Raw genomic sequence first — 27,663 nt, 5'->3', positions numbered from 1 at the left:
GACGCCATGCTCGTCTTCTTCATCATTCCTTTTGCTATGTTCTACTATGAATTGAAGGCGATCAGGACAAGTCCGAATTGAATACTCCGTATAATGTTACATTACATCAAAACGCCCGCACATAGTTGTGTTCAGTGTTCCGTAATTCATTTGACTTCTCCCGGAGCCAACAGTGTATTGGAAAATGGAAATGGTGCAATCCAGGTTGGCAAACTTTTTTAGATTCCTTTCATTTCATCTCTTATCACTGTTTTCCATTAGTAGAGAAATGGCGACATAGATTCAAATCAGGTGTTTTTAGTGATTCCCGATTTTACGATCACGTACCCTCCATGCTTCTTCATTACTTTTTTTTTTTTTTTTTTTTTTCTTACGTGCTACTTTTTCCAGTGTGCTGCAAATGCTTCATCTGAAAATACCTGGACATACAATGCGCACTACTTTCCTTGAAGAATATGTTATGGTTCTGGCTACGATTGTTGGATCGGTGCTTTTCACGGTTTGTCTTTATTTTCATATTTAACAGTATATATAGCAGTGGAAACTGCATATAGTATAGTTTGAACCTTCTACTTGAAGTCTCCTGGAAATTAGTGCCTTCTGATACTCTGATAGTATATCAGAGTGGAAATTTTATACAGGCCAGGAAAGCAAGTTCTGAGAATGAGGCTATGTTTTGATGTGTGTAAAGCATCTTAAACAAAGAAGTGGGGCATTGAAGGTGAAATACACCTATGATGCAAGTCAGTGAACTTTGACTTGGTTGTTGTCTTAGAGGGATTGTGATGTTAACAATGTTTTAAAATCTGAATCTGTGAACTTTTTCATTTCTGATCCATAATTTTGTGTGGGGGCAACATCAACTAATCCTAACACTCTTTAAGAAAAAGAGAACAACTAATTTGTGTCGTGTTAAAATAAAACTGTCTTAAAAGTGTTATTTGTCCGGTAACAGTGTAGTTAAGGATCTCGACACGCTCCTAACATATATGTTACACGCTAAGCTTACACCAACTATAGCGCAAGCGAACCTCACTTTGCTCCGACAATGAGACAGAGGTGCAAGCGAACCTCACTTTGTTCAGACAATGGGACTGAGAAATTAAAAAGGAGGAAAAGAGCTTTTGTTTTGGTGTGTTTTGTTAACAAAGCTAATTAGGCTATTTATAGTGGCATAACCACTTCCTATAGCCACAAAACACTCTACTCACATTTTTAATATACAAAGGCCACAAGAAATATACAGGTGATTATGAGCTACATATTTTATAACAGAAATAACACATGATCTCTAATCATTCAAACAAGACCTCAGAATTTTCCAACAATCAACTTAAAAGAGTTATTTGGACAATAGTCAACCTTTCGCTACTATAGCTCCTTCTGTCATACCCGATCTATCCAAGATAACCGCCCTCGATGGGAATAATTACAGGCGGTGGGCACAAAAAATGTTTATACTCTTCGAACAACTGAAACTAGTCTATGTGTTGTTCTGTGATCCACCCGAACCTGCTCAGCTAAGGTTCCCCTTTCATGAACCAAGAGAAATCAGTCCTGAAAGGGGAACCTTAGCTGAGCAGGTTCGGGTGGATCACAGAATAGCACATAGACTAGTTTCAGTTGTTCGAAGAGTATAAACATTTTTTGTGCCCACCGCCTGTAATTATTCCCATCGAGAGCAGTTATCTTCACTACAAGAAATCTTTCATTTCCCGACGAAAATTTTAACGACGCTCTAAATTTGTGCCCACCGCCTGTAATTATTCCCATCGAGAGCGGTTATCTCTTGGATAGATCGGGTATGACAGAAGGAGCTATAGTAGCGAAAGGTTGACTATTGCCCAAATAACGCTTTTAACTTGATTGTTGAAAAATTCTGAGGTCTTGTTTGAGTGATTAGAGGCCATGTGTTTTTTCTATTATAAAATATGTGGCTCATAATCACCTGTATATTTCTTGTGGCCTTTGTGTATTAAAAATGTGAGTAGAGTGTTTTGTGGCTATAGGAAGTGGTTATTGCCACTATAAATAGCCTAATTAGCTTTGTTAACAAAATACACCAAAACAAAAGTTCTCTTCCTCCTTTTTAATTCTTCTGTCCCATTGTCTGAGCAAAGTGAGGTTCTCTGTCCTATTGTTTGAGCAAAGTGAGGTTTGTCTGCGCTATAGTTGGTGTAAGCTTAGCGCAGCTAGTTTGTGTAACCTGTCGGAAGCGTGCCACGATCCTTAACTACCGTTATCGGGCAAATAACGCTTTTAAGGCAATGTTATTTTAACACAACACATAATTCATATTCTGCTTTAGTTGTTCTAGCTCCTTTTCCCAAATAGTATCAGGATTCGTTGACGTTCCCTCTATTTCACAATATTATTTCCCCATGGAATTCTTTGGCTTTTCTAGCCATTGCATTGTGATTGATTTTCAGTATCATTGTCGATATATCTACATGTATTATGCTGCCCGGCCCTTTGATAGATTGATTGTCTCAGTGGCTTGGGTTTCTCATAATATTGTGATATACTCCGTATCATTTCGCCGATCCTCCTATTTCTCCATTCCTAAATGAGGTTTTCATCAAGTTAGAGGACATTTTTGGTACATCAATGAACTTTCATCTTGTGTTTTGAGTGCAGAAGGTGAAGTCTCTCAAGCTAGCTGGTGAATCTTATTTCTTTAATTTCCGTAGCTTATTTTGTGCAATTAAGAAAATTTGAATATAGTTGTTTTTGTTAATTTTCACGTCTTTTGAGCATTCAAAATTTGTAATTAACAGATGAGTAATGCTACAAATACTCATAAATTTTCTCAATACTTACACGGTGTGTTCTGATTCATCCAAAAAAAGTGACTCACATATTTTACTACTCTCTTATTCTTTTATTAATAAAATCAAGACACGTAATAAGAGTTTTAATCTATTAAAATCCATTGATCAATTTTCACAATGGATAGGATTGTGCTCATTCATATAAAGGTACAATACATAGCAAGCAAAAAAAATATACGTCTTGTTGGGTCTATTAAAACTAACATTGTTTTGAATTTTTTGTGTCCACTCACAACTTATGTTACACTTTTCAAAGTCAGCATATGCACCTGTTTGGTTAGTTTAAGACTGTTAATTGGTTCATTTATCTTCTGTCTCGTGAACACTACTACTACTACTATTATTATTATTATTATTATTATTATTATTATTATTATTATTATTATTATTTTAGAAACATGAGGCTGATTTTTAGTGTAAAATATTTTTTAATCTCATTAAGATGCCAGGTATAATGGCTTTCAAATTGGATTCAATGTGCTAGTTGGGCTGGCATTTGTATACTATATGCAGCTTTAATTTTGCAAATGCATTTCAGCCGGAGCAACGCTTGTCACATGTGAAAGGATGCAGATTGCAAATCTGTGTGACACTTGTCACATAAGAGAATTGAACTAGTGTTCTTTCCTTTAGTTTTTATTTTATTTTGTAGTCTTGCCAAAATTTGAAATTTGAATTGCAAGATTGCAAATCACTTAGGTCACCTTTGCCCTTTTTTTTTTTTTAATGTTTTGTTATGGTTGTTAAGTGTTGTTGTTATTATTATTTATGTGAGGTGAAATTTAAAAGTTAGTTAAAATTCAATGACGTGAGGTAAATTTTGTAATGAATTGTAAATGTAATAATATGGTAAAATGTCTCATTTTTGAAAAAAAAAAAATTAAAAAGTGTAGAGTAAGAATGTAGTTACTTTCTTAGACCACAATATCTTTAGTGAGTTGGAATACAATTTATTGTGACTATTAATTGAATAAAATTTACAATTTTTGAAAGAGAAAAACACAGAAATAATTTCCTTGTATATATTTTCTAATTTGAAAACGAGAAAGGAAAATTGAAAAAATGAAGTAAATTGTTTATTTTGGTTCCCTTCAATGACCAGTTTATTGGTTCACCTTAAAAAAGTTATTGAAAGAATTTATTACTCAAATTTGAGGGGAAAAAAACAAATCTTGTCTTATTTAGTTAATGAAAAAGTTATTCTAATGAAAAATAATTTTTTTTAAATATTACCCTGGCCAACTACTAAGTAATGTGATGACATTTCTATTATCATTCAAAATGGGTGGTTACCTGGTAAAGAATCATAAGTATTTCAAAAAATTATATCATACCGAATTTTTATACAATAATTTTTTTTAATGAAAATCAAATTCAATTAAAATTTTAAAATTATTTTTTATGAACTAAATGTATTGAATTTGATATGTATTTCCAGGGGTGGAGAACGATGGAGCCCAGTGGTTGGTTGCAGATTTCCCGTTGAAGATTTGATTCCATAATACGATATATATGTTTCTAACTCCATTCGTCCATTTGGACTTCAAAAACGGGAGAACGGACAATAGAAAATAAACCAAAACATTTATTTTAAGGCGAAAAATTAAAATAAAATGCGGTCGTCTAAAATCCAAATGGCCATCTCTATTAGATCTCTGAGGCAGTGGCCGGTAGGTATTTGAAGAAGGATGCTCCCAGCAACTTCCCAAAGATTCGAGAAACCACTTGATACAACGTTGTGGCCATATTACATCACGTCAGATAAATATCTTCTCTTGTACTTGAGTTGTACAATACACTCTCAGCCTCTCAAGTTTCAAGTCCCATTGATCCTCGTAATCTTCGCCTGTGGCTGTGGTTGCCGTGAAGTAGTAAAAAGTCAAAATGAGAATCAAATGGTTCCTACTGATTGGCGAGACAATAGAAACGTGAAAACTGACGAGGCTCAATTATACACACGTACACGCTCTCTTTGATGAAAATGCTGTTCTTTTGCATCTAGCCAGGAATATTACCAATCATTACTCCATACATAAGGCCTTCCCCAAGTGAGTTTTTAGGTGAATTTTTTGAAATAATAAAAACTTAGTATTTAGTTTTTAATTGGGAGGGGTGGGGTGGGGTGGGGGTGGTGAATTTTTAGTGATGTTTTTTTTTCCTGCAAATTTGATTTTTTTTTTTTTTTTTTTTTTTGCAGTAAGAGTGGAGCCCACTTGTGGGAAAAAACCTGCGGTCGCGTGTAAATTATTACGGAGTATTATTTTTTTATTTTTTTAGTTTTGTAATTTGTTTTTTTTTTCTTTTTCGTTTTTTTTTCCTCTCATCTCATTTTCTCTTTTCTAATCACACTTGCAAAATCGCTTAAAAAATTCACCACTATTAAGGAAGGCCTAATACATTTAATTGGTTCCTAGGTTAAATTATGTCACATCACAAAATTGAGTTATCATATGGAGTTTTAAATGATCAAAATTTTATTTTTAAGTTGATCTATTTTTTTTTAATAGACTCATCAAATCATTGAAACGAGGTTAGTCGTGTAAGTTTAATGAAGTTTAAAAATTTTGATTCCATTATGGCATGTGTGGCAATTTATGGACAGTTAATGTATATAGATTAATGATCAAATGAATCCAATTGCATGTATACTATGTGCATGCATTCATTTGTGTCCGTATGTGGAGTAAAAGATAAAAGATATGAAGGTTGGATTGGATGGGTTTTCAAATAAAATGCGGTGGTTCTATATATTATTAACTATAAATGTCTCATGCATGTCAAGTAATTTTAACATTATTCTAAGTTTGTAATATGTAAACAATAAGTAAATAAACTTAAAAGTTAAAGCTAAGGTTTATAAATTGAGTGTTTAACATGTAATCATGATTATAATATAGCTTTAAGAGATATTTAGTTAAAAATTAGTAAGTTTTTATTATATGGACTTAATATATTGATTCTATAAACATGTAGTTTACAAACTATATTATGTACTTGTTTTGACGTTATTTTAAGTTCATAATATGTGAATTGTGGGTAAATAAACTCAAAATTAAATATTCATAAATTGAGTGTAGGTTTGACATATAATCATGATTATGGTATGGTTTTAAAAGTTATTTGATTGGAAATTAACAAGCTAGCTTTTATTATGGACTTAAACGTACTATTGATTTTATATTATAAGCTTGTACTCTATATTTAAATCAAGTGTTGCAAAAATCCCACCTAACTAATCATTGGCCGAATGCTTAGCATATCACTACAATCGGTGGTCTAGGCGGCCAACCACCTAAGCGCGCCTAGGCTGTTTAAGCACTGATCGCCTAGGCCTCCTATGCACCGACTAGGCCGCCTAGTTGACCGATTAGCTATTGTTTTTTTAAATGAGTTATTTTACTCAAAACGGCATCGTTTTAAGTGAAATAACTCTAAATTGTTCAAACTCTAAAATTTTAAGTGAATATTTATTACTTTAGGATTAACTATTAAAGTATTAAATGGTTTATAATTATTAGTCTTAAAAAATTAAATAAATTTTTAAAAAAATATATGGGCACAATCGGCGCCTATTAATCACCATCTAGGCAGCCTAGTTGTTTCCGCGCACCTGAGAAGTGCCTAGCGATTTTTTCAACCATTTAATAGACACATTATGTACTTGTAGTGCGAACGTTGTTTATGATTTTGTGTAAAAATAACATCATTTATGTGAATTACAAAATGATATTATTTTAAACTAATGTTCATTTTACAAGGTAGAACCTGGCCGGTCACGTAGGATATAACGGTAGGTAGTGATCAACTCATTGTCCCAAGGAAATGTTTGGCAAACATGAACTGCTGGTACGATCCAAGACCACATATAAGTCTAGGTGACGCCAAAATATGTATGGGCGTGGCTCAAATTTCACAACCGAAAACCGGCAAACCACGTACCATACGCCTCTGACGACAATTGGCTATGTGGGCATCATCCATCAACGTAGTTGATTACACGACAAGGCAACGTTGTTTTGTGAAATTTTAGCGTATATATGGGTATCTATGCACGGAGAAACTTCGGCGAAATTGCGCACACTGTCCAGTGACGTCGGAGTTCACATGCCTTGCAGGCCTGGGCATTCCGATATGATCAATCCAACCACCAATATTTCATGGCATGCAAAATTATCTTTGGTAATTACCATTTTTAATTTGTTTTCGAACCGCAAACTTATCTCTCATAACCATCATTTTTGTTTCCAACCAAGTATATGTATTTTCAATTCGTGACTTTAAGGTCACAAGTTCAACTTCCAATTGAGACGACCTATTAGCCTATCAGTTAAGTTGATCACTATGGGCTTGCCTATATTGGTTTACTCCTCGGTTGTTTTATCTTTTCCATGTTCTTTGCTAGTTAGGGCATGGATGATGGTTTTCACCCCTTACACATCTTTAAGTTAGGCTGTTAACTTGACTAATTAATTGATAACTACAAGGTTCCAAGTTCAACGTAACTTTTAATAAGAGCGGTTTATTAGCCTCTTTCGTTTGAGTTACGTTGTTATGTATGCAACCTATATATGTTGGTTCACATGGCCTCTTTGTGGTCTTTTATGCTATGATCACAATGCAGGATTTAGTATATATCTGTTGCGGGTTTCTCTTGTCACCCTATATATATTCATTTTTGATATAATGTATTAATATCAGTATCTCGTGAGACAAGACTAATCTAGTCAAGTTTCTGATTGCTTTGATTACCAATTTTATAATATAATATACGAGGGGTTACGGGCATCATCACCCTACAATATAATGCAGATAGGAAACTTCGACGAAGCACAGCCTAAATTTGGTGTTTATCAGAGTTGCAATATCAAATGATTGCAAGGGACAAAACTTTCGAAATTAATTGTGCAAAGTAACAAAAGTTGTTTGTACATTATCTATATATGGTTGGATATCTTCAAATCTGTTAGATTGAACAACAACATTGAAAATGCCTTAGCTAGCTTGTATTAATTAGAGTGGGTTGTATGTAGTGTTGTACAAGAGAATATTTTCAAGACTATATATAATTAATTAATTAAGGTTATATATATAGAGTCTTGACTTCCATGAGAATTAAGTTCACCATAAGATCGAATGTATGAACTAATCTCATCTTTCATCTAAGATGATCACGGAATGAAGTTAAGAAAAATAAAAAAAAAGAGTTATATTTCTATAATTATGATTGTGCATTTAAAAACGCTTCACAGTGCATTCGCAAATAACAATTTACTATGCATTTCAGAATTATATTCCAATCCCCTAATACTATAAAAGGCAAAAAAAAAAAAAAAAAGAGACAAGATGAGTAAATTAATACATTAGACACTTCAAGTGGCCTGGGAATGTATGTAAGCTGTAGAAAATTAAACACTTCAATGCATAGTAAGATTTGATAAGAAATTTGAGTGATGAGTAAAAAGAGAGAGAAATATAAACCAAAAACATAAAACATGTAGAATTATATTAAAAACTAATGGTTATATCTAACTTATTATCCAGTAGTTTTAAAAAGCGGACAACTACTGCAACTACATAGTTTTAGGCGGGCCAAGAGCTTATGGTCTAGTGGCACCCGGTTGCACCCGTATATGAAAGGGTGGGTTCGAGCTTCGGTGGAGGTAATATTGACTCTTTGTGCTTCATTAGGAGTTAGAAGAGCATTATAAACAGAATTTGAGTAAGTCTTACAATGGTAGAAATGTAGAAAATTAGAAATGTAGAAAATTGAAATCCGAAACAATGAATGGGCATATATATTAACAAACAACACTAGAAAAATTACAAGTTATGAGAAAAGCGGGGCTTGTATGTACCTACCTGCCATTATGGGTGGTGAAAATGGATGATTTGAAACAACGTAACGCATGCATTGCATGAGAATATGTGTTGGGCGGCCAAGATGGAACTGAATCAGATATGGAATGGGGCACACCGCTAATATATAGTAGTAACCAATTTCAACACGAAATTTATAGGAGGCAGACAAACAACGTACGTACTTACAAGACAAAGCAGTGTTTGGTTTGATTTAATTTGATGCTATCACAGCGTACTAACATATGCATAAATAAATGCATGTGAAACTCTGATGTGAATATTCATTTTGATGCTTTCACAGCGTACTAACATATATATACATATGCATAAATGCATGTGAAACTCTGATGTGATTCATTTCATTCACTCATCCTATATAAATATCTACTAGTTGCAGCACTGTACTCCGTACTGCCCCTGCATGCAACTTTTTCTGTGTCCGAAATTTCTTACCCCCTTCTCTTTTTTTAACTTCTTCGATCTTTTTTTTTTTTTTTTTTGAAAAAATCTGCAGAATTCATGATATGGATTATATAAGTAGCTAGCTAGATTAGTGCATGTTCAGAAGCTTATAGATTGGAGCGTTAAGGATTCACCATTGGGAACTGTTATTCTTGTCGTTTTTCTCCTTCCATATATATTCTTCAACATTATATTAAAATTTGTGTACAAATTTATCACACTTATTGAAGTGTATATTCCATGTTGAAAAATTAAAGAGAAATAGATCATTTAGGATTGTAAGGGTGCGACGAACTGACAAATAAAAAGTCAATATATTATAACAGGTTAATTATAATGATAATTAACACCATTACATTGATGAGTAGGATTAAAAAAACAACAAGATTACATGAAGAATTTATAGGTTGATGTTTAGCTACGGGTCTTGATATCCATCCTTATATAACGTTCCCAAAAAAAGTGATCAAGTGGTAAAACAAATTAAAATATATAGGGGTGTTTGGTAAATGACTAATTAGTCATTTTGACTAGTTCAATCAGTGCAAAAGATGTTTGGTTAAATAACATTTTGGAGCACTTTTTTTTTTCCAAACGCTACTTTGAGCAGCATTTCAGAATTACCTTTATTTTGGAGAATTTTTATTAATTTGTTTTCCAAAAGCCCCTAAATTTCCTTGCAACGAGTTCCACCAGACTAGTGGCAAGCCCTATTGCTTGCAACGGATCTGCTTAGTGGGTTGGGACTTGTGTTGCATCGTAGAGCTAGGTTGTGAAATTTATGGGAACAATTAATTTTACAACCAATGAATAATATTTCATATTAATTATACAAACATCTTTTACAACCAACTAATATTATCAACTGATCTCAATCAGCTATCAGTTAACAATTATTTACCAAATTAAATACTCTATGCATCCTATATCCAATCCATAGCTTATTCTTAATTTCTGATGTCGTTTTCTCAACAAAAACACTTATAAATTGTAAGAAGCCAAAGTTTTAATAGGTTACGTAATATGAGAAATTTCATCGAAGTTGCTAATGAAATGTACGTACAACGTTCCGTACTCTTCAAATCTTCATTTCATTAATCTTACCAAAGTTGAGGTCAATTTGAAAATGAAGTGAGATTATATTAGTTGTACTGTAGACCGACTTCTACTTTTAGTCTGTGGCTTTTGCGGCGCTGCGGTAATGATTAATGGAAGTTATTAACTGTTACTCTCTTCAGCTTATTCTTGATTATATTGGCGCAGTCAACTATGGATTCTCAAAAAAATAAAATAAAATTGATGCAGTTGATCATCAGCTATGGATTGGAGTGTCTTCATCACCTTTTTGAATTCTATAAAAGCAAAAGAAAAAAGTTAATGCAGTCAACAATGGATTTGGGTATCTTCAATTAATAGTTTTGGAATTCTATTTAAAAAAAACACACACACGCAAAAAAAAAAAAAAAAGAAGTAATATGCAGTCAACTAAGGATTTACTGTGAGATCTTATGTAAGTATTGTATTTATTATTCTCAGGACAGAGTAGTACAGTACGTGTAAAGTTTATAGATTCTTTGTAGGTTGGCGTATAGTGCTTGTATTTAATTTGTCCAACATTCCCATATTCAAAGATTAGGATTATAGGTAGGTTGATTTGATCATTAATTAAATTATAATCTTTTTGACTAAATGGTCCAAAATCATGGAATTTGACCCATAGAATCTTATCATTTTAGTAGAGTTCAATCTACGCAAGCAAGAATCACAGCGAAACAAAGTTATGATTTTTCTTAATTTCTTCCACTTATAAGTTAAAGAATCATGAATGCGATATAAGTGATCTGATATTTAGCCTCGGTCTAAGTGGTTAGTCCAGTCTTATTTAGATCAATTTATAACTAATAATTAGTGATTTATAAGATTTATTTTCTTAATTTAAACCGAACATATATATGTAATAAGTCCTATTATTATTTCATCTCGATCCGACCTGTTATGTTGGCATGCGGTAAATTTTGAAATGAAATTATGATTTTTGATTTGAGTAGAAAGAGATAATAATAAAAGTGAGCGGTGGAACATGAAAGGTTACAGATACCCGACCCTTCAACTAAACATAGAGTCCACTTCTTTCGATCTTCTGCAAATCTGCGATTCTCCTTATAAACTGACAACCTCATAGGAAATTTCCCGGAAACTACACTAGAGCTGAACCGCACTATAAATAAGTTAAGCTTCATAGTATGTACTACCACTCTACCAGACTACGAACACATACAGAACAGTCTCAACAGATTGAGACATACATACATCATCATCAACTTAACGGCGCCGCCACACGACAAACAAACTCCTAAGCCACCACGTACTCGATCTTAGCTTATCCCCACGTTTCAGCTATCTTCTTGTTCTTGAATTAATTAGCTAAGGTGAGCAAAAATGGCTTCTGCGGCACGTGATGAGCAGGCGTGGCTTCTGGAGAACGGGAACATCAAGCTGCTGAGCAAGGAGATGAGGCACGGGCACGGGCAGAGTCACGGCCGAACGGCGCACAATATGTCCTCTTCCTCTCTCCGGACAAAATCCGACCACTCCATTGCAAAAAAAGTGCCTTGTGCCATTCTCAAAAACCTCCTTATTAGTCTCCAAGAAGTCTTTCTTGGGACTAAGCTTTCCATTCTCTTCATCGCCATTCCTTTCGCCATTTATGCTAACTATCGCCACTACGGCAGGGTAAGTGAATCCCCGTTTTTTATACTCTAATTTTTCTATAATCTATCTAGAAGGAGTAGTCTATAGACCTTTCTGATTTAGGTCAGCTATGGAAAATCTAATAAGTTTGTTGGTTTATTTGTGATCTTTGCCTATTCCTGATTTATGATTATCAAGATTTCATATGAATTTTATTTCTGATATTAACTAATTTTTTGATTTTTTTTTTTAACACAGCCATGGGTGTTTGGTTTGAGTTTAATTGGACTGACTCCACTGGCGGAACGTATCAGCTTTCTGACAGAGTGAGTAATTAGTTGCCATTAATCATTAATGTAATTAAGAACATTATCCTTGTTATCCCCGAACTGACATGGCGTCTTTTAATTTGCCCAATTGTCTATGTCGGAAATGTCAGACAAATCGCATTCCACACTGGTCCAACAGGTATTATTTTAATGTTTTATTTTCTTTCCCATATTTTTTTAAAAGCATTCTTAGCTTCAATTTAATTTGACCATATTTTTATATATATTTAATTTGTTTGAATTGTTGCAGTTGGAGGGCTTCTAAATGCGACATGTGGGAACGCTACAGAGCTGATTATTGCAATATTTGCTCTGATGGAACACAAAGTGGACGTCGTCAAGTACTCTCTTCTGGGCTCCATTCTCTCCAACCTTCTTCTAGTTCTTGGAACCTCTCTTTTGTGCGGCGGCATTGCCAACATTTCAAAGGAACAAAAGTTCGATAGAGTAAGACATCACACCACCACCCTCTTTAACTCATAGTTAGCTTATCAGCCAATTTTAACTTGTTTAATCACTAATAACTGTTTAACTTGTTAATCAATCAATGAGTGTTTAGTTAATCAGTTTTTTGTAACAACTTATTGTTCTAAAACCTTAAAATTAAAAAATAAATTATACTTTTACCTGTAATCAACTGATATTATTAAGTAGTCAAACTCGCTAACAGCTATTTGTCAAACACTCTGTTAATGAAATGTTGATTGAACAGAAACAAGCGGACGTGAACTTCTTCCTGTTGTTGTTGGGGCTGTTGTGCCACGCGCTTCCTCTGGTGTTTGGAGGAGTTGGGCAGGACGTGGCTCGGGCGGCGCAGGCAACTCTTGCGCTGTCGAGAACCAGCTGCGTGGTGATGATCCTCGCCTATTTGGGCTATCTGGTCTTCCAGCTCTGGACTCACCGACAACTTTTCGACGCACAAGAGGAAGACGGGGAAGACGAGGACGGAGAGTCCGAGGAAGAAGCCGTGCTCGGGTTTTGGAGTTCGTTTATTTGGTTGGTTTTGATGACCGCCGTTGTAGCCCTTCTGTCCGAGTTTGCTGTTGACACTATTGAGGTGACCAAATGTTTAATTTGTTCACCCTATATTAATCTCATTTTAAGAGTAGTATATATAGTATGGAAAATAAATAAATTTCATTTATTAAATGCATTTTTTCATTTTTTTTTTGTCTATATTTTGGACAGGCTGCATCAGGGTCTTGGGGGATTTCTGTGAGTTTCATCAGTGTAATATTGTTGCCAATTGTTGGGAATGCAGCAGAACATGCCGGTGCTATCATTTTTGCTTTCAAAAATAAACTGGTAAGAATTAATTAATTAATTAATTACAAAAAATAATAAATTAATCACTCCCACCCCCAATTCCCCAAACATCAAATAATAGTATAATATAATAAATTAAAGAGCTTAAAGAGGTTATTTTTCGATAATGTAGGATATATCTTTGGGAGTTGCACTTGGTTCAGCAACGCAAATTGGCATCTTTGTGGTAAAAGAACTCGAGACATCTTGTTTTAAACAAAAGATATAAATATGAATTAGACAATGTTTTAAATAATTAAAAATAAAAATTAATTTTGTGTCTGTATTCAATCTGCAGATTCCCTTAACGGTAATTGTGGCATGGATCATTGGAATCAAGATGGATCTTGCTTTCAGCACCATGGAGACAACCGCTCTTGCTTTGTCCATAATTGTCACAGCCTTCACTTTACAGGTAATATACAGATTATTAATACCCAATAATTATAATTGCAATGCTAACAATATCTCTAAATAAAATAAACATCAATGAAAAACTTTCTATGAGAACATTTATTCTAAAAAGTATATATACACATTTGGCCTGGTAGGATGGAACATCTCACTACCTCAAGGGACTAGTACTTCTGCTGTGTTACGTTGTGATCGGGGCAAGCTTTTTTGTTAATCAAGAGTCGTCAGGTAACTATAATTAAAATCACATGTATTCATAACGTGTCAATTCTTATTTATAGTTTTCAGAGCTATAAATTTTGTGCAAGGCGAAAACACTGACATTGTTGTTCTTACATTGGTTAGGACAACCACATACTGTCAACTTGGGACCAAATCAAAGAATCTTTAGAGCTTAATTAAGTGCACTTCTTGATGGGTTGATGAACAAGTGTGGAGAATCAACAAATATTCCAGGGATTTGTTATTCTTTTAATTATTTGAATGGATGGTCGGATCTTTAATACAATTCCCATGGTGCGTGCGTTCAAAGCCATCAACATTTGAATCTTCGATCTCATCATATATCATCACCAGATTGAGAAGTATAAGGATTCGATCTCGTGGAGATTAAAGAAATGGAAACCTTAATAAGAGCTATTTAATGTGATATTATATGTACGTGTGTCTATCTAGTTGCTATAGATTTCTTGTAATAGCAACTGAGTGAAAATTTTTAATTTTCTGTAATATATAATAATAAATTGATAATAATGTTATAATAATATTGTATAAGGCTCATAAATGATTGGGTGTTTATGGCTGGCTTGATCAGTGGTTAGAGATGAACATGCATGTGTGAATGCTTATGCGGGTTTGATCGATATGATATGATTCATAAATAAAGAAAAAAAGAATCAAATAAAAAACAAGGATGCTAACTATTATATATGGGAACTTAGACTGATAGACCTCTGATTCTTTATTTCCTTGTAGTCCTTAACTTGTTTGAATCACAAAGTAATGTTTATCTGATGCACACAATCGGGTAGTACCTGTAAGTTTCCCTCGTCACCGAAAAAAGAAAGACAAAAAAGTCAAAATGTGTATATATCATAATCTATTACTTCAATTGTTACCAATGGATTTAAAGAAGGCAATCAAGTTTGTCAAGTGGTGACGAGAAAAACCTATAACCACTATTTGAGGGTATATACATTAGGTAAATCACATTCTAGACATGTAATAGCCGGCAAACCACACAAGAAAGATAAATTACACTTTAAAAAATTATGTGCGACGAGTTCAACTGATAAAGTGTGCCAAGAATCGACCTCACAATCAAGTGTATTATGATGGTTTGAAAATTATATTTAAATTAGTTTCCTTTATATCTATTCACAAAATTATCAATAGACTGGTATGGTATATCTTATAACATGACATGTGAAATTTTGGTATATAACATGGGAATTATTATTGAAGCTATGGATACATCCTTTAACAAAGAAGATGCACTAAGCCCAATCTCTTCAAGGGCAATAGGGCTTGGTTGTAGTTCCACATCTTGATATTTTGATGTACACCCATTATTACAAGAAGAAAGATTCATATGTTTTTAGGTAAAATAAGCGCAACGAGTGAAAATAAGGACGTAAATAATATATATTACATTGAATTTGATTGATTTATAAATTAATTCTATTATTAATCCTAGATTTATGTGTCATTTTAAAGTTTTTTTTTTCTTTTCTTTTAAGAACCACAAATGTTGGTCCTAAAATTATTGTAGCATGATCATTCTTGTCATTTGTTATCAAATTTATTTAAATGACGTTATACGAGGATATTTCGGTCTTTTTATTTTAAAAAGTGGGTTAATCCGCTTAATACATTTATAATTTTTACTTCTACTCCTCTGGTGAATGTCACAACCAATTTCCATAAACACCGCATGTGAATACATTACAAAAGCTATTTCCAATAGCCTAATTACATTTTTGTCAACAAACAGCCCTTGTTGATATGATGTGTAAATTTTGGGCCAAGTCAATAGCTAATAGCAATAAAACGTGGTAGAGCTTGTGGCTAAAATGGGCAGAAGCCATTTTTGTCAACAAACAGCCATTATTTTATTTTATTTTATTTTTTGCTTGTGTAATATAATGTTAGCTTGAGTTAGGTTTTGTTGGGCATATAATATAATATATAAATATTAATGTGCAATCTAATTATCAATTTAAACTTTTAGTTGAAATCGGACATATGCTCTAATTTGATATAAAAACTAACCACATATCAAAAGTTATGAGTTCAAAAAAGTAATCGGTAAAGAGATTCTTTATAGAAATTGAATCTTTGATTTTTCAATGTTGAAATCACCTAATTTGGGTATTTCTATGTTTAAATATAATAAATTAAAAGACTTAGGGTGCGTTTGGTTCGCACATGGGAATCGAAATCGGAATGGGTATCAAATACTTGGTAATGGTAATGAGTTTTGGTGAAAGTATTTAACATGTTTGGTAATTGGGTGGAATGAGAATGATTATTAATAGTTAAGGAAGAAAGATGAAACCCTTATTTAATAAGGGTATGAGTTTTGTCATTAATGGGTTATTCCAAACCCATAGTAGCATTCACAAAACCTATCAACCAAACACAAACAATCACTTTCATACACATTCCTTATGCCTAAACCCACCAACCAAACACACCCTTACTAATGGTTATTTTGAACGAGAATTGTTCTGTACATTTTTTATTTTGCTTTTGCATTGATTTGTTCATATAATTAATCAAAACCATTCAAATTACCATCCCCAGTATTTTACTTTTAAAAAAAAGGTGCTATATCAGTCTCTTTAGCGTTGTTTTGGCATCTCAAAACATCCGCATATATAGGTAATTAACTTCAGATATATATTGATAAAAATATGTATATATATTCTTCACAAATATTTGTCCCATCACTTCAGCTCCAAGTTGCCTAAACCAAAAATAATAAACAATCTAAACTAAACTGATGAATTTAAACCAAAAAAATCAATAAATATGATGTGAAGGTTTTAAAGCAAGCTAAGGTTTGATACGTCATACGTATGATTAAGTTGATAATATTTTAGGCAAAAGCGGGTTGATGAATTGGTTTGGTGCATATATGCATGACACATGTCATTCCCACTCAGAGAAACACACGTGGGTGTTGATGTTTTGGTGTAGGGTGGGTCCATGTTCCTCGTGAGTCATCACATATATCTTCTTCTTCAATGCAATGTTGTCTGCCTCTTATGTGTGTTGGAGTAAAGATGCAATTCTCATCGATCAGCTCCACCTTCTCACACACCAATTCTTATACTATCGACCAATTAAATACATTGTTTGGTCCGCACAAGGAAATCAGAATCGAAAAAAGAATCAAATATATAATCGGTAATTGTAATATTAATGATAATAGGTACGTTCTGGTGAAAATATTTTACATGTTTAGTAATGACTATTGTGAAATTGGAATGATTACTAATATTGTTGTTTGGTTATGTATGATCCTATAATGGGAATAAAGGTTTTAAAAATACAGGAACAAAAAATTAAGATAATTTGTTCTAATATAAATACATCCAAAACATCAATATGAATAAAAAAAAAAATCTAAAAGCACTAATTCAAACTTAAAAATAAAATTACCAAGAGAAATAATGGAATGAAACACTTATTTTATTAGGGAATGAGTTTTCTAATTAAGGTTTAATCAAATCCCATAAATTCATAGTAGTGTTTTAGAAACATGTCAATCAAACAATACTTATAACTTTGATTCTCATTCCTCATAACTAAACCCATGAACCAAACACACTCTAAGATTCATCCTAAATTAAAATAAGAGTAAATACCCAAAATGGTCCCTCGACTATAGGGAAATTCACAAATTGGTCCTCGACTATTGATTGAATCCAATTAAGTCCTTAACTTTTCAATTTTTACCCAATTAAGTCCTCTGTTTATTTGATCGTCTGTTGACCGTGATCTCCAAGGATATATGTGTAATTTCACAATGAACCTATGGTTTAGCTGATGGATTGAGAGGCGAAGTTGTACATGAATGGCGGCTTAGATCCGGTGGCGTGGTTTATAATCTCCACCGCCGGTAAGGATCCCTCGAAATCGACTCCTTTGGCGTTGTTCGGAGTAGGGAGCAACCACGACGCCACCTTCGCTTCTTCTGAATTCTGGTTATCGGACTCGTTACTGAAGTACTGGTTAGTGGGTTCGTAGAGTGGATATCGCGGTTGCACGTGATGTAGAGGGCGGCGACGTCCACCTTGTAGGCAAGTGAAGTTGACCGAGGCATGCTCGCAAACCTTGCAGATCCAGACACGCAAGCTTGTTGACCGCGCGGATCTTGGCGTTGCACGCCAGACAGAGGAACTCCGTGTTGGCGCTGCAGAACACGACGACCAACACCGCCTTGCAGGAGTCATACAGTTTCAAAAACACGCAGCTCCAACTCTCTGCCCCATCTCTTCCCTTCTCTCTCTCTCTCTCTCTCTCTGTCTTTGTAATCCTCGCACAGTAAAGCATAAAACTCAAAATATTTACCAGAGCATTGAAAAGTAATCTGATAGGGGAACTAATTTCACAAACACGCAATACCAGATTCAGGATTGTACAAAAATGGGAAGAAATTAGGTCACAAGAGGACCTAGGAGGGAAATCGGGAAGCTTCAGACTTGGAGAAGCAGGAGTCATCAATGGCGTCGTTGTGGCACCACCGACATTTCGGGCTTTGTAGGCACTGAGATTTAGACCCGATGTCGCCGCAGTCGGGTTGCGGGTTGCGATTGATGACCCCGCCGGATCCCTAAAGGTTTTCGGATCTGATCGGAGACGGCGGCGTGAAGAAAGGGAAGTGTTTAACGGAAGAAAGGGGAATTTTTGCAGAGAAAGGGAAGAAAGGCCGTGAAGAAATATTTTTCTTTTGTTTTTTTTTTTTGAAAGAAGAATTGACATTTGAGCTTTTGATTGTGAAATTACACATATATCCTTGGAGATCACGGTCAACAGACGGTCAAATAAACAGAGGACTTAACTGGGCAAAAATTGAAAAGTTAAGGACTTAATTGGATTCAATCAATAGTCGAGGACCAATTTGTGAATTTCCCTATAGTCGAGGGACCATTTTGGGTATTTACTCTTAAAATAACATTCATATTAATTACAGACATATAATATGTTAATTATAAATACATAATTTAAATATTATTTTAAATTAAAATCCACAATATAAAGTCAGCCCTAATTCATTGTATAATTTGCCCTCACTCGCTTAGTAAATTATTAATTTTTCTATGTATTCAGATCTACCTTACAATGTGGATCCAAATTCAAAACACACAATTTACATATGAAATGTTCTCAATAAATGTTCACAATTCAAATTGTGAACATTCAATATGTAATTGGACATGAGTACACCTTATAAGATGGACCGGTCTGCGGTATAACTATTGCAATCGCTCAGTCTCTATATAACAATACCAAGAGCATCCTTATCAGTTGGGGTTTATTCTCCAGTTTTTTGTGGGCCCCAGCTTCCACCTCATCATCCACTATCTCATTCAATCACAATAACTATTCTCCACACTAGTTTGAGTTATTTCTTAGTTTTTTGTGGACCCACCATTTTATCACACTATATTTTAATTATTTCTTTATCTATTTTGTTTATAAATTTATAATTGTATTAAAAATAATTAAACAATACGTGCTATAATTGTAAAGTTGAAATTAATTAATAAAAAAATAATTATAATTAAAATATGCTTTAACACCCAGTTAATTAAAATATGCTCCACACTAGGATGACTTAAAATGATATTGTTATTAAAATATGCTCCACACTCTGACAATATCCAAGTGTTTGCAGGGGATGCTTTTGTCCATTATCCCATCTTCACATCAGTTTTGGTTCAACACATTGCATCATCACTGTTCCAATATCTCCCTTTGATTCATTGATAGGAATGCTCTTACATTACACCTTAGCTTCTTCCTTAATTTGCCTTTTCAATTCTTTCTTTTCCTTTTTTGGTGTCCAGTTGCCTATTACGTTTTCACCCTTTTTTCGGCTATATTTCTATCATGCCATCATTATTATTACTCATTAACCCCCTCTCTATATACTTATTTAGGGAGCTTCCCCAATACCGAGTGGGCACGGTGCCGGATAATAATAATAATAATAATAATAATAGTAATAATAATAATAAATATCATTTAATGAGTTGTGATGTGACTGATGTTTAAACTAAATGTAATTTCGACTAATCAAATGTATTTTTTTTTCTTTCATTGGATATTCCGATGGGATACCCAAAGACTATCTTATACTATTTTAGTACTCCTGGGTACCCCTTATTCGAGGCATACCCATAAGATCATCATTTCGACTAACCAGATATATTTAATTGTTATAAATGAACATCCAATTTAAATATTTTGTCCATTAGTCAAAGTCACATTGAAACTAAACATACTCATCAAATGACTATATTACTATTTTCAGAATTTAGCATAGTTTCTACTTGGTAATGTAAAATTTTCAATTTTCCTATTTATTTATAATTATCTATTGTATTTAATAATAAAAATAAAAAAGAGAGAGATAATGATTCTACCTGATTAGTTGTGGGTAGTTTGGGCAGGTATTGGGAACCTATTAATTTGTACAATTGTACATGTTCCCAACAAATGAACAAAACTTACTATGTACAACAATGTAAATTTTATTATTTATTTACTTACAATCAATAAAATTCTAGTATAATCGATTAATAAATCACTATAATAAATAAATTAAAATAATAAAATACAACAACTTACTATAACAACTCTACAAAGAGGTTAGGACTAACAACCTAACGAAAAGGGAAATCACTTTACAAATCGTGAGAGATATATTTACATATATATTCATATATATAAATTTATTATTGAACTTTCAAATATAGCTAAGCAGTATATTTTAAAATTATATTAAAAAAAAAGTGGCACATAAAATGCGATCGTATTAAAATTTTGAAATATAGAAACAAACATGGCTATCTCGATAAAAGTCGTAAGATTCTATTTCATACTTAAGAATATACAACAATATTCTTGGAAGAATTGTCCTCGAATAGGACTTGATTGAGATTTGACTAAAATTTCACCTAGTAGGGTGATGATACCACTATACCAACACAATATGTAAAAAAAAATGTAAAAATAATTTAAACTTGAGGAAAAACTCTACCAATAATAAATATATAGTACTACATATAAGTTAATTATATCAGTTAGGTGTAGTAATCAGTTTTGTAGTCAATGATGAGTTTAATATTGCTCCATTCACCTTCAACAAACATTATCTTTTCAACTAATACTTGTTATTAATCTTTAAGACTTAGTCAATTAAATGATTAAGAGTTAATTACCGATTTGGTCCCTCGACTATTGGGATTTCACCACTTTGGTCCTCGACAATTTTTCTTACCCAATTTAGTCATCGACTTTGAAAAAATTAACCAATTTGGTCCTCCATTTATTCTGGTGTTAAACAACCGTTAAATCAGGACCAAATTGGTGAAATCTCAATAGTCAAGGGACCATTTCGGTAATTAATTTTGACTTAAATGATCCCTTGACTATAGTGAAATTACCAATTTGGTCCTGATTTAACGGATATCAAATGGTAAAATAAACGGGAGAACCAAATTGGTTAATCTTTTCAAAGTCGAGGATTTAATTGGGCAAGAAAAATTGTCGATGACCAAAGTGATGAAATTCCAATAGTCAAGGGACCAAATCAGTAATTAACTCAAATGATTAAGTACTAAAGCACGTATTATATAATCTTAAGAAAACATCAAAAATATTTCCTAAATTGTCACACTTCTAGACTGTCGTATATTAGGCCTGCGTTAATTAAGCGTTAGAAATTTGATAGGGGACACAAGTAGACAACTATTCCACAAAAAATAATTAAAAAGGAAAATATTTTTTATTTCTCAAATATAGAATCAATAAAGCATCATTAATTATTATTATTATTGATAACATAATGATATCAATTATTTATTTATAATGATATTAATATTAATATTAATATTGGGAAAATAAAGGGAGGGGTAAAAGAGTAAAAGCAGCAGAGATACAGCAATCTTCTTCTACCTGAATCTAACCGAAAAGCTCAGTAGTGAGCGTAACAGCAAAAACCCGAAGAAGCGTGCAGTCCAAGCGAAAGAGTCGCCTGAACCCGCACCCACACTTTGCCGGCCAACACAGATTCGATTACTCTTTATCTCTAACCCCTAAACCTAAATATCCCTTCTTTCTCTCATTAATACTACCCCCCAGGCCCCATCCCTCCCATACTATGCCCATTTCTACGCCTCTACGCTTAGGATTCACAGGTTGCTTCTATAGGAAAAAGATCAAAATTTGAGGATTCCTTTTCGGCCTAGGGTTTAATTTATTGTCCGGGAACTTGGTACTTTTAAGCCTGAGTTTGAAGGTGTGGTTGAATGAATGGGCGGCGATGAGGAAGTCTTTTAAAGATTCACTCAAAGCGCTGGAAGCTGATATTCAACATGCCAATACTTTGTATGCATCCTTGTTTTCTCGTCTTTCCGTTTTCTGCGCTGTGAAATTTGATTTGTTGATTTTTTTTCTTCTTCTGGGTTTATCTGTTTATGGCCGGGCTAAATTCTTAGGCCTCAATGTTTTCTCTTTTGATTTTCTATTTTAATTTTCCATAACAGCATGTAGTGTTGACGTTAGTAGTTCTTTGGAAGTTTTATGAATAAGTGATTTTGTTGAGATGCAGGGCTTCTGATTATCCAAGAGCATATGGAGGTGCTTGCCTTCAAATGAGGCTGTCATATAGTCCCTGTGCACATATCTTTATGTTTCTTGTTCAGTGGGCAGATTGCAATCTCGCTGGTGCTCTGGGATTGCTCAGGATCCTTATATACAAGGTAATTAATTGTGCCACTCTGTGTATTTAATCTTTTCCCACAATTTTTCGCCCCGGACCCACATCCCGACCAAACAGGATAGGATTGTGGAGTCAGTGTGTGGTGCTCACAAGAGTCACTCACACGAGAATGAAACTCTCAGTTGCCAGGACTTAATCGTGTGTCCTTTCCAACTGAGTTACCCATGCAGCTCTGTGAATTTATTCTATTGCTTGTGTTTGTGGTCTTGAGATTTGATTGTTGATTGCAGGCTTATGAAAATGGCAAGACAAGTATGTATGTTCATGAAAGAAAAGCCAGCATAAGAGAGTTTTATGGTGAGTAGACTAGGATTGCCAACACAATCTCTTGTCAATTTCTTTGTGTTTGGTGTAGAACTGAATTCACTTATCCTTGTGTGCAAGTTATTGTGTGTTGTGGGATTTCATTTGAAAATCGAAGTGAGTCTTTTGTTTTTAATTTTGTTTGTTTGGATGTTGGGTTCTGATGACATTGAACAACAGGGGTGATATTCCCTTCTCTCTTGACACTTCAGAGGGGAATTACTGATGTGGAAGAGCGGAAACAAAGAGAGATATGTGAGAATAGATACAGCAAGAGAGATGAGACGAACAAGGGAAAATTTTCCGAAATCGAATTGGAGAGGGAGGAGGAATGTGGGATTTGCTTGGAGTTGGAGTCCAAGGTTGTTTTGCCTGACTGCAGCCATGCTTTATGCATGAAGTGTTATAGAGACTGGTAAGCAAATTTATGTCATGTCCCCTGCTCTCACACCATCTTTAACTTCCTAAGTATTCATACTGAACTGTCATCCAAGAACTTAGAAATGCCAAGATCTTGTCTTAACTCTTAAGACCCACAATACAATAGTAACGGTTTATTGCTGAATTGGTTGATTTTGTGGTGTCTGTATGTGGTTATGGCTACAAATTGCACATCCTATTTTGTCTAGCTATTTATTGCTTCATCATTTTGGCTGGGATTCCTCCTCTTAGACTAATCACTATCTTTACACAATACAAGTGAAACATCTCATAGCTTACACAATCAATCTGCTGCAAACGGATCCGGATGCCATCAAGGTTCTCGGTGTTTAAAGATGTCTAGTTCCTTAAAATTCCAATGACATGGGCAAGCACCTTGTGCTCAGATGACATGTAGTATCGAGCCTCTTTTCTGTGCTTCAACAGGTTGAGAAAGTATAGATGAACATATGGGGATTCAGAACTAAAACGACAATTTCTAGTATCTCCGTAAAAGTTAGACTACTAGATGATACATGCATTGTTAGTTGCTGTGATTCTTCAAGATTACATAGATTTCTGCAGCATTGTTTATGTTCATTCCAAGTATTAGCTTCTAGCATATGCATATCTCTCTCTATATGATATCGGCTTTCTGCTGTTTTAGGCGTACTCGGTCGCAGTCATGCCCTTTCTGCCGAGATAGTCTGAAAAGAGTGAATTCTGGGGACCTTTGGATCTGCACCAACACCTGCGAAGTCAGAGATTTGTGCGCCATATCATCGGACAACTTGAAGAGGTTTCTGTTATACATTGAAAAGTTGCCTCTCCTGCTCCCAAATTCAACATTTGTGTCCTACAATCCCCATTATCGGTGAATTAATGCGGATGGATGGTCTTTATTAGTTTATAAAAATACATCAGAGAGAACGATGATTCTTTAGTTTTTTTTTCATTAATTATGTTCTTGCTTGATTCTTCGTTTCATCGAAGTTGTTAGCCGATAAGATGTGTGGGGTGGTTGCCACTTGCCGGTGAAGATTCAGAAATCAGCAGAAGGTGTAAGCATTGTAGGGACTACGGAGTATTTATTTATCTGTTTTAGTTATTAGATATAGGAGCTGAGGGAGTAAGGTATGGTAGAAACAGTCCAAACAGATTTCTACGGACTACTTTTTGATACTCCGTATCACATTTGAAGATGCCATTCGCAGGTTGAGGATAAGAGCATCTCCATTTATAGTCAGAGTAACTTCATTAGTATTAAATTTTATGTGGTTTTTGTCAATACAATTTAGAAAGAGAAAGAAGAGGGACGAGAAAAAAAAAAAGCAAAAACAAAATTTTTAAAAATATATATAGATTAACACTCTCTAGACTAGACATAAGATGTGCATCAAACATGTAAAAATGTTGTAACTTTGCCTTCCTTTTTCTTTGAGGCCCACAAAAAACTATAATTTGCAGGAGAAAAAATTACTTAAAAACACCTCTCATTTGTCAAAAAATCAACTCTAAAATTTTATTCCTACAAAAAATCACCGAAAAGTCTATGAGTTGCTCTAAATGAATTTGCAGGATAAAAAGAATTTAGAATAGTGACTACTGACTAGTGTGTATTGTGTGCCTGTCCAAGTCAAAGCTAATAATAATCAAACAAATCAAGTCAAATACCTAGTAATAGTCAAACAAATAAAAAAAAAAAAAACCCCTAAACTGATGGATTTGCTTTAGCGGATGTTATCGGAATCATTCATGAATATCTCCACATTGAATAAGCATAATTAAAAAAAAAAAATCTTTGTGATAATTTTTTAGCTAAATCATCTCAAATGGCACTTGGCATGCCAAATGCCCAAATCATCAATTATTTAAAAACAAAATAAGTAAGTTTACTACACATTTTTATTTACTTTTTTTTTTCTTGCAAACATTTTTATTTACTTGATGATTTAGTTGTACATTTTTTTAAACTTAATGATAAAGTTATATAAAGCTGCTAAATTCAAAGACGTTTGGTACAAATCTTGGTAGGTGTTTGGTTGGTAAATTAAAATCAGAATCATATAAATGATACTTGACACGAGTTCTAATAAAGGTATATTTTTATTTAATAATAGATAATAATCAAAATAGAAATCTATATATTTGTGTGTATATTAGGGAGAGAGGGAGGAAGGGAGGGAGACTTAAATAAATGGGAGCAAATTTGTTTCTTTTATCATTTTCATACAAGTAAAATTTCATAAGAAAATGAGTTTCTAAATTCATTAATGATTTGAATCTCATTTTAAGATACAAAAAATAGTAAAGCAAACAATATAATTGAATTTAATTATGATAATGTAGTTTTTAAAAAAGCCCAGGAATGATTTTTTTGTTTTAATCCATGAATGAAAAGCTCCCTTGGTGTAAATGTGCAATAGTAAAGCAAATAAGTGAGGAAATGTATTATGGAGTTGTAATATTAATCAGCCAATAGGAAGAAAGAGTGATCTATCCTCTGTAGATATTCAAATCCGAATGCAATCAAATGGCTTCCCTATCAGCCATTAATATCATCCTACGTGCCCTTCACAGTTTTCAGGTTGTCCACTTAGATCATCCCTTTCCCACAACCAGATAAGATACTAGATAAGGCATATGTTCCCACAACCGTCAGATGGATTCACTCCCAAAATCCAACGGCCAAACATCTTCACCATAGCTGATCCACACAACCTTCAAAAAAAATCAGTAGAAAAAGTACCCATTCTCCATATCTATAGACTATAGCCCATTTAACTAAAAACTTCATCCCAAACAAACATCTTATTCTCATTGCATCCATGGCCACCGCCACAGCCACATCCGCCACGTCCTCATTCATCGGAACCCGCCTCCCGGAGATCCACTCCGGCCCGGCCCGATTCCAGGCCCGGTTCGGCTTCAAGAAGGCTCCTCCCAAGAAGGCACCATCCAAGTCAACCTTCTCAACAGACAGGCCGTTGTGGTACCCGGGGGCCAAGGCGCCGGAATATCTCGACGGCTCCCTCGTCGGCGACTATGGGTTCGACCCGTTCGGGCTGGGAAAGCCCGCCGAGTACTTGCAGTTCGAGTTGGACTCGTTGGACCAGAATCTGGCTAAGAACGTCGCAGGAGACATCATCGGAACAAGGACTGAAACCGCCGACGTGAAGTCCACGCCGTTCCAGCCCTACAGTGAAGTCTTCGGGCTTCAGAGGTTCAGAGAGTGTGAGCTCATCCATGGCCGGTGGGCCATGTTGGCCACTCTCGGCGCCTTGACCGTCGAGTGGCTCACCGGCGTTACCTGGCAAGACGCCGGAAAGGTACGTACACCTCATCATTGTGAGCATAAATATAAGCGGTCCAACTATTAGTTTAGACTTTTAGTTGAATGAAGCCTTTAATTTGGTATCAGAGCGGCTTTTAATTGGATGGAGATTAATTGAATATAAAATTTGACCAAGGCTTTTGGCTTATAGATTTATTCAATCCAACCAAATTATTTAATAAAAAAAATAAATGCACGCAGGTTGAACTGATCGAAGGATCATCGTACCTGGGACAACCACTTCCGTTCTCCATTACAACGTTGATCTGGATCGAGGTTTTGGTGATCGGGTACATCGAGTTCCAAAGAAACGCGGAGCTTGACCCGGAGAAGAGGCTGTACCCGGGAGGAAAATTCTTCGACCCGTTGGGTCTGGCGGCTGACCCGGAGAAGAAGGCTACCCTGCAGCTTGCGGAGATCAAGCACGCCAGGCTCGCCATGGTTGCTTTCTTGGGTTTCGCCGTCCAAGCTGCGGCCACCGGCAAAGGTCCGCTTAACAACTGGGCGACCCACTTGAGTGACCCGCTCCACACCACTATTTTTGACACCTTCGGTTTCTTCTCTTAAGGCTCTCTCTCTCTCGTTATCATCATCATCATCTTGTATTATCCCTCCACTTACTTATTAAGAATATGATTATGCTTATATGAACATTTGTTATCTTTGGTCTCCATGCTCTATAATTGTAGCATTTGACTA

At 34.5% G+C, this 27,663-nt stretch overlaps 3 protein-coding genes across 3 annotated transcripts; all 3 read left to right on the top strand.

Moving 5' to 3' along the window:
- Positions 1–11,392: 11,392 nt before the first annotated feature.
- LOC116029981 (vacuolar cation/proton exchanger 3-like) lies at positions 11,393–14,655 on the top strand. Its single transcript, XM_031272048.1, has 10 exons — positions 11,393–11,885; positions 12,102–12,169; positions 12,283–12,311; positions 12,423–12,619; positions 12,885–13,229; positions 13,361–13,477; positions 13,611–13,664; positions 13,776–13,892; positions 14,029–14,119; positions 14,237–14,655. The coding sequence occupies exons 1-10, from the start codon at positions 11,592–11,594 to the stop codon at positions 14,287–14,289; spliced, it is 1,365 nt and encodes a 454-aa protein (XP_031127908.1). The 5' UTR covers positions 11,393–11,591; the 3' UTR covers positions 14,290–14,655.
- Positions 14,656–22,099: 7,444 nt separating this feature from the next.
- Positions 22,100–24,898, top strand: LOC116028686 (E3 ubiquitin-protein ligase AIRP2-like). The gene is made up of 5 exons (XM_031270475.1): positions 22,100–22,513; positions 22,737–22,887; positions 23,138–23,204; positions 23,391–23,625; positions 24,298–24,898. The coding sequence occupies exons 1-5, from the start codon at positions 22,449–22,451 to the stop codon at positions 24,506–24,508; spliced, it is 729 nt and encodes a 242-aa protein (XP_031126335.1). The 5' UTR covers positions 22,100–22,448; the 3' UTR covers positions 24,509–24,898.
- Positions 24,899–26,341: 1,443 nt separating this feature from the next.
- On the top strand, positions 26,342–27,663 carry LOC116030369 (chlorophyll a-b binding protein CP29.1, chloroplastic-like). Its single transcript, XM_031272599.1, has 2 exons — positions 26,342–26,959; positions 27,166–27,663. Exons 1-2 carry the CDS (start codon positions 26,459–26,461, stop codon positions 27,529–27,531), a joined length of 867 nt encoding a protein of 288 aa, XP_031128459.1. The 5' UTR covers positions 26,342–26,458; the 3' UTR covers positions 27,532–27,663.

This window comes from Ipomoea triloba, chromosome 9 (assembly GCF_003576645.1).
Source record: "Ipomoea triloba cultivar NCNSP0323 chromosome 9, ASM357664v1".
NCBI classification, from domain to species: domain Eukaryota; kingdom Viridiplantae; phylum Streptophyta; class Magnoliopsida; order Solanales; family Convolvulaceae; genus Ipomoea; species Ipomoea triloba.
This window is presented reverse-complemented; position numbering and strand designations above follow the sequence as displayed.

Bases quoted from the DNA above. Each gene is read 5' to 3' on its own strand.
- LOC116030369 (XM_031272599.1), top strand. From the start codon at position 26,459: ATGGCCACCGCCACAGCCACATCCGCCACGTCCTCATTCATCGGAACC. The intron at 26,960-27,165 runs GTACGTACACCT...AAATGCACGCAG, and splicing joins CCTGGCAAGACGCCGGAAAG to GTTGAACTGATCGAAGGATC.
- LOC116029981 (XM_031272048.1), top strand. From the start codon at position 11,592: ATGGCTTCTGCGGCACGTGATGAGCAGGCGTGGCTTCTGGAGAACGGG. The intron at 12,620-12,884 runs GTAAGACATCAC...TTGATTGAACAG, and splicing joins AGGAACAAAAGTTCGATAGA to AAACAAGCGGACGTGAACTT. The intron at 13,478-13,610 runs GTAAGAATTAAT...TCGATAATGTAG, and splicing joins TTGCTTTCAAAAATAAACTG to GATATATCTTTGGGAGTTGC.
- LOC116028686 (XM_031270475.1), top strand. From the start codon at position 22,449: ATGAGGAAGTCTTTTAAAGATTCACTCAAAGCGCTGGAAGCTGATATT. The intron at 23,205-23,390 runs GTGAGTAGACTA...ATTGAACAACAG, and splicing joins CAGCATAAGAGAGTTTTATG to GGGTGATATTCCCTTCTCTC. The intron at 23,626-24,297 runs GTAAGCAAATTT...CTGCTGTTTTAG, and splicing joins ATGAAGTGTTATAGAGACTG to GCGTACTCGGTCGCAGTCAT.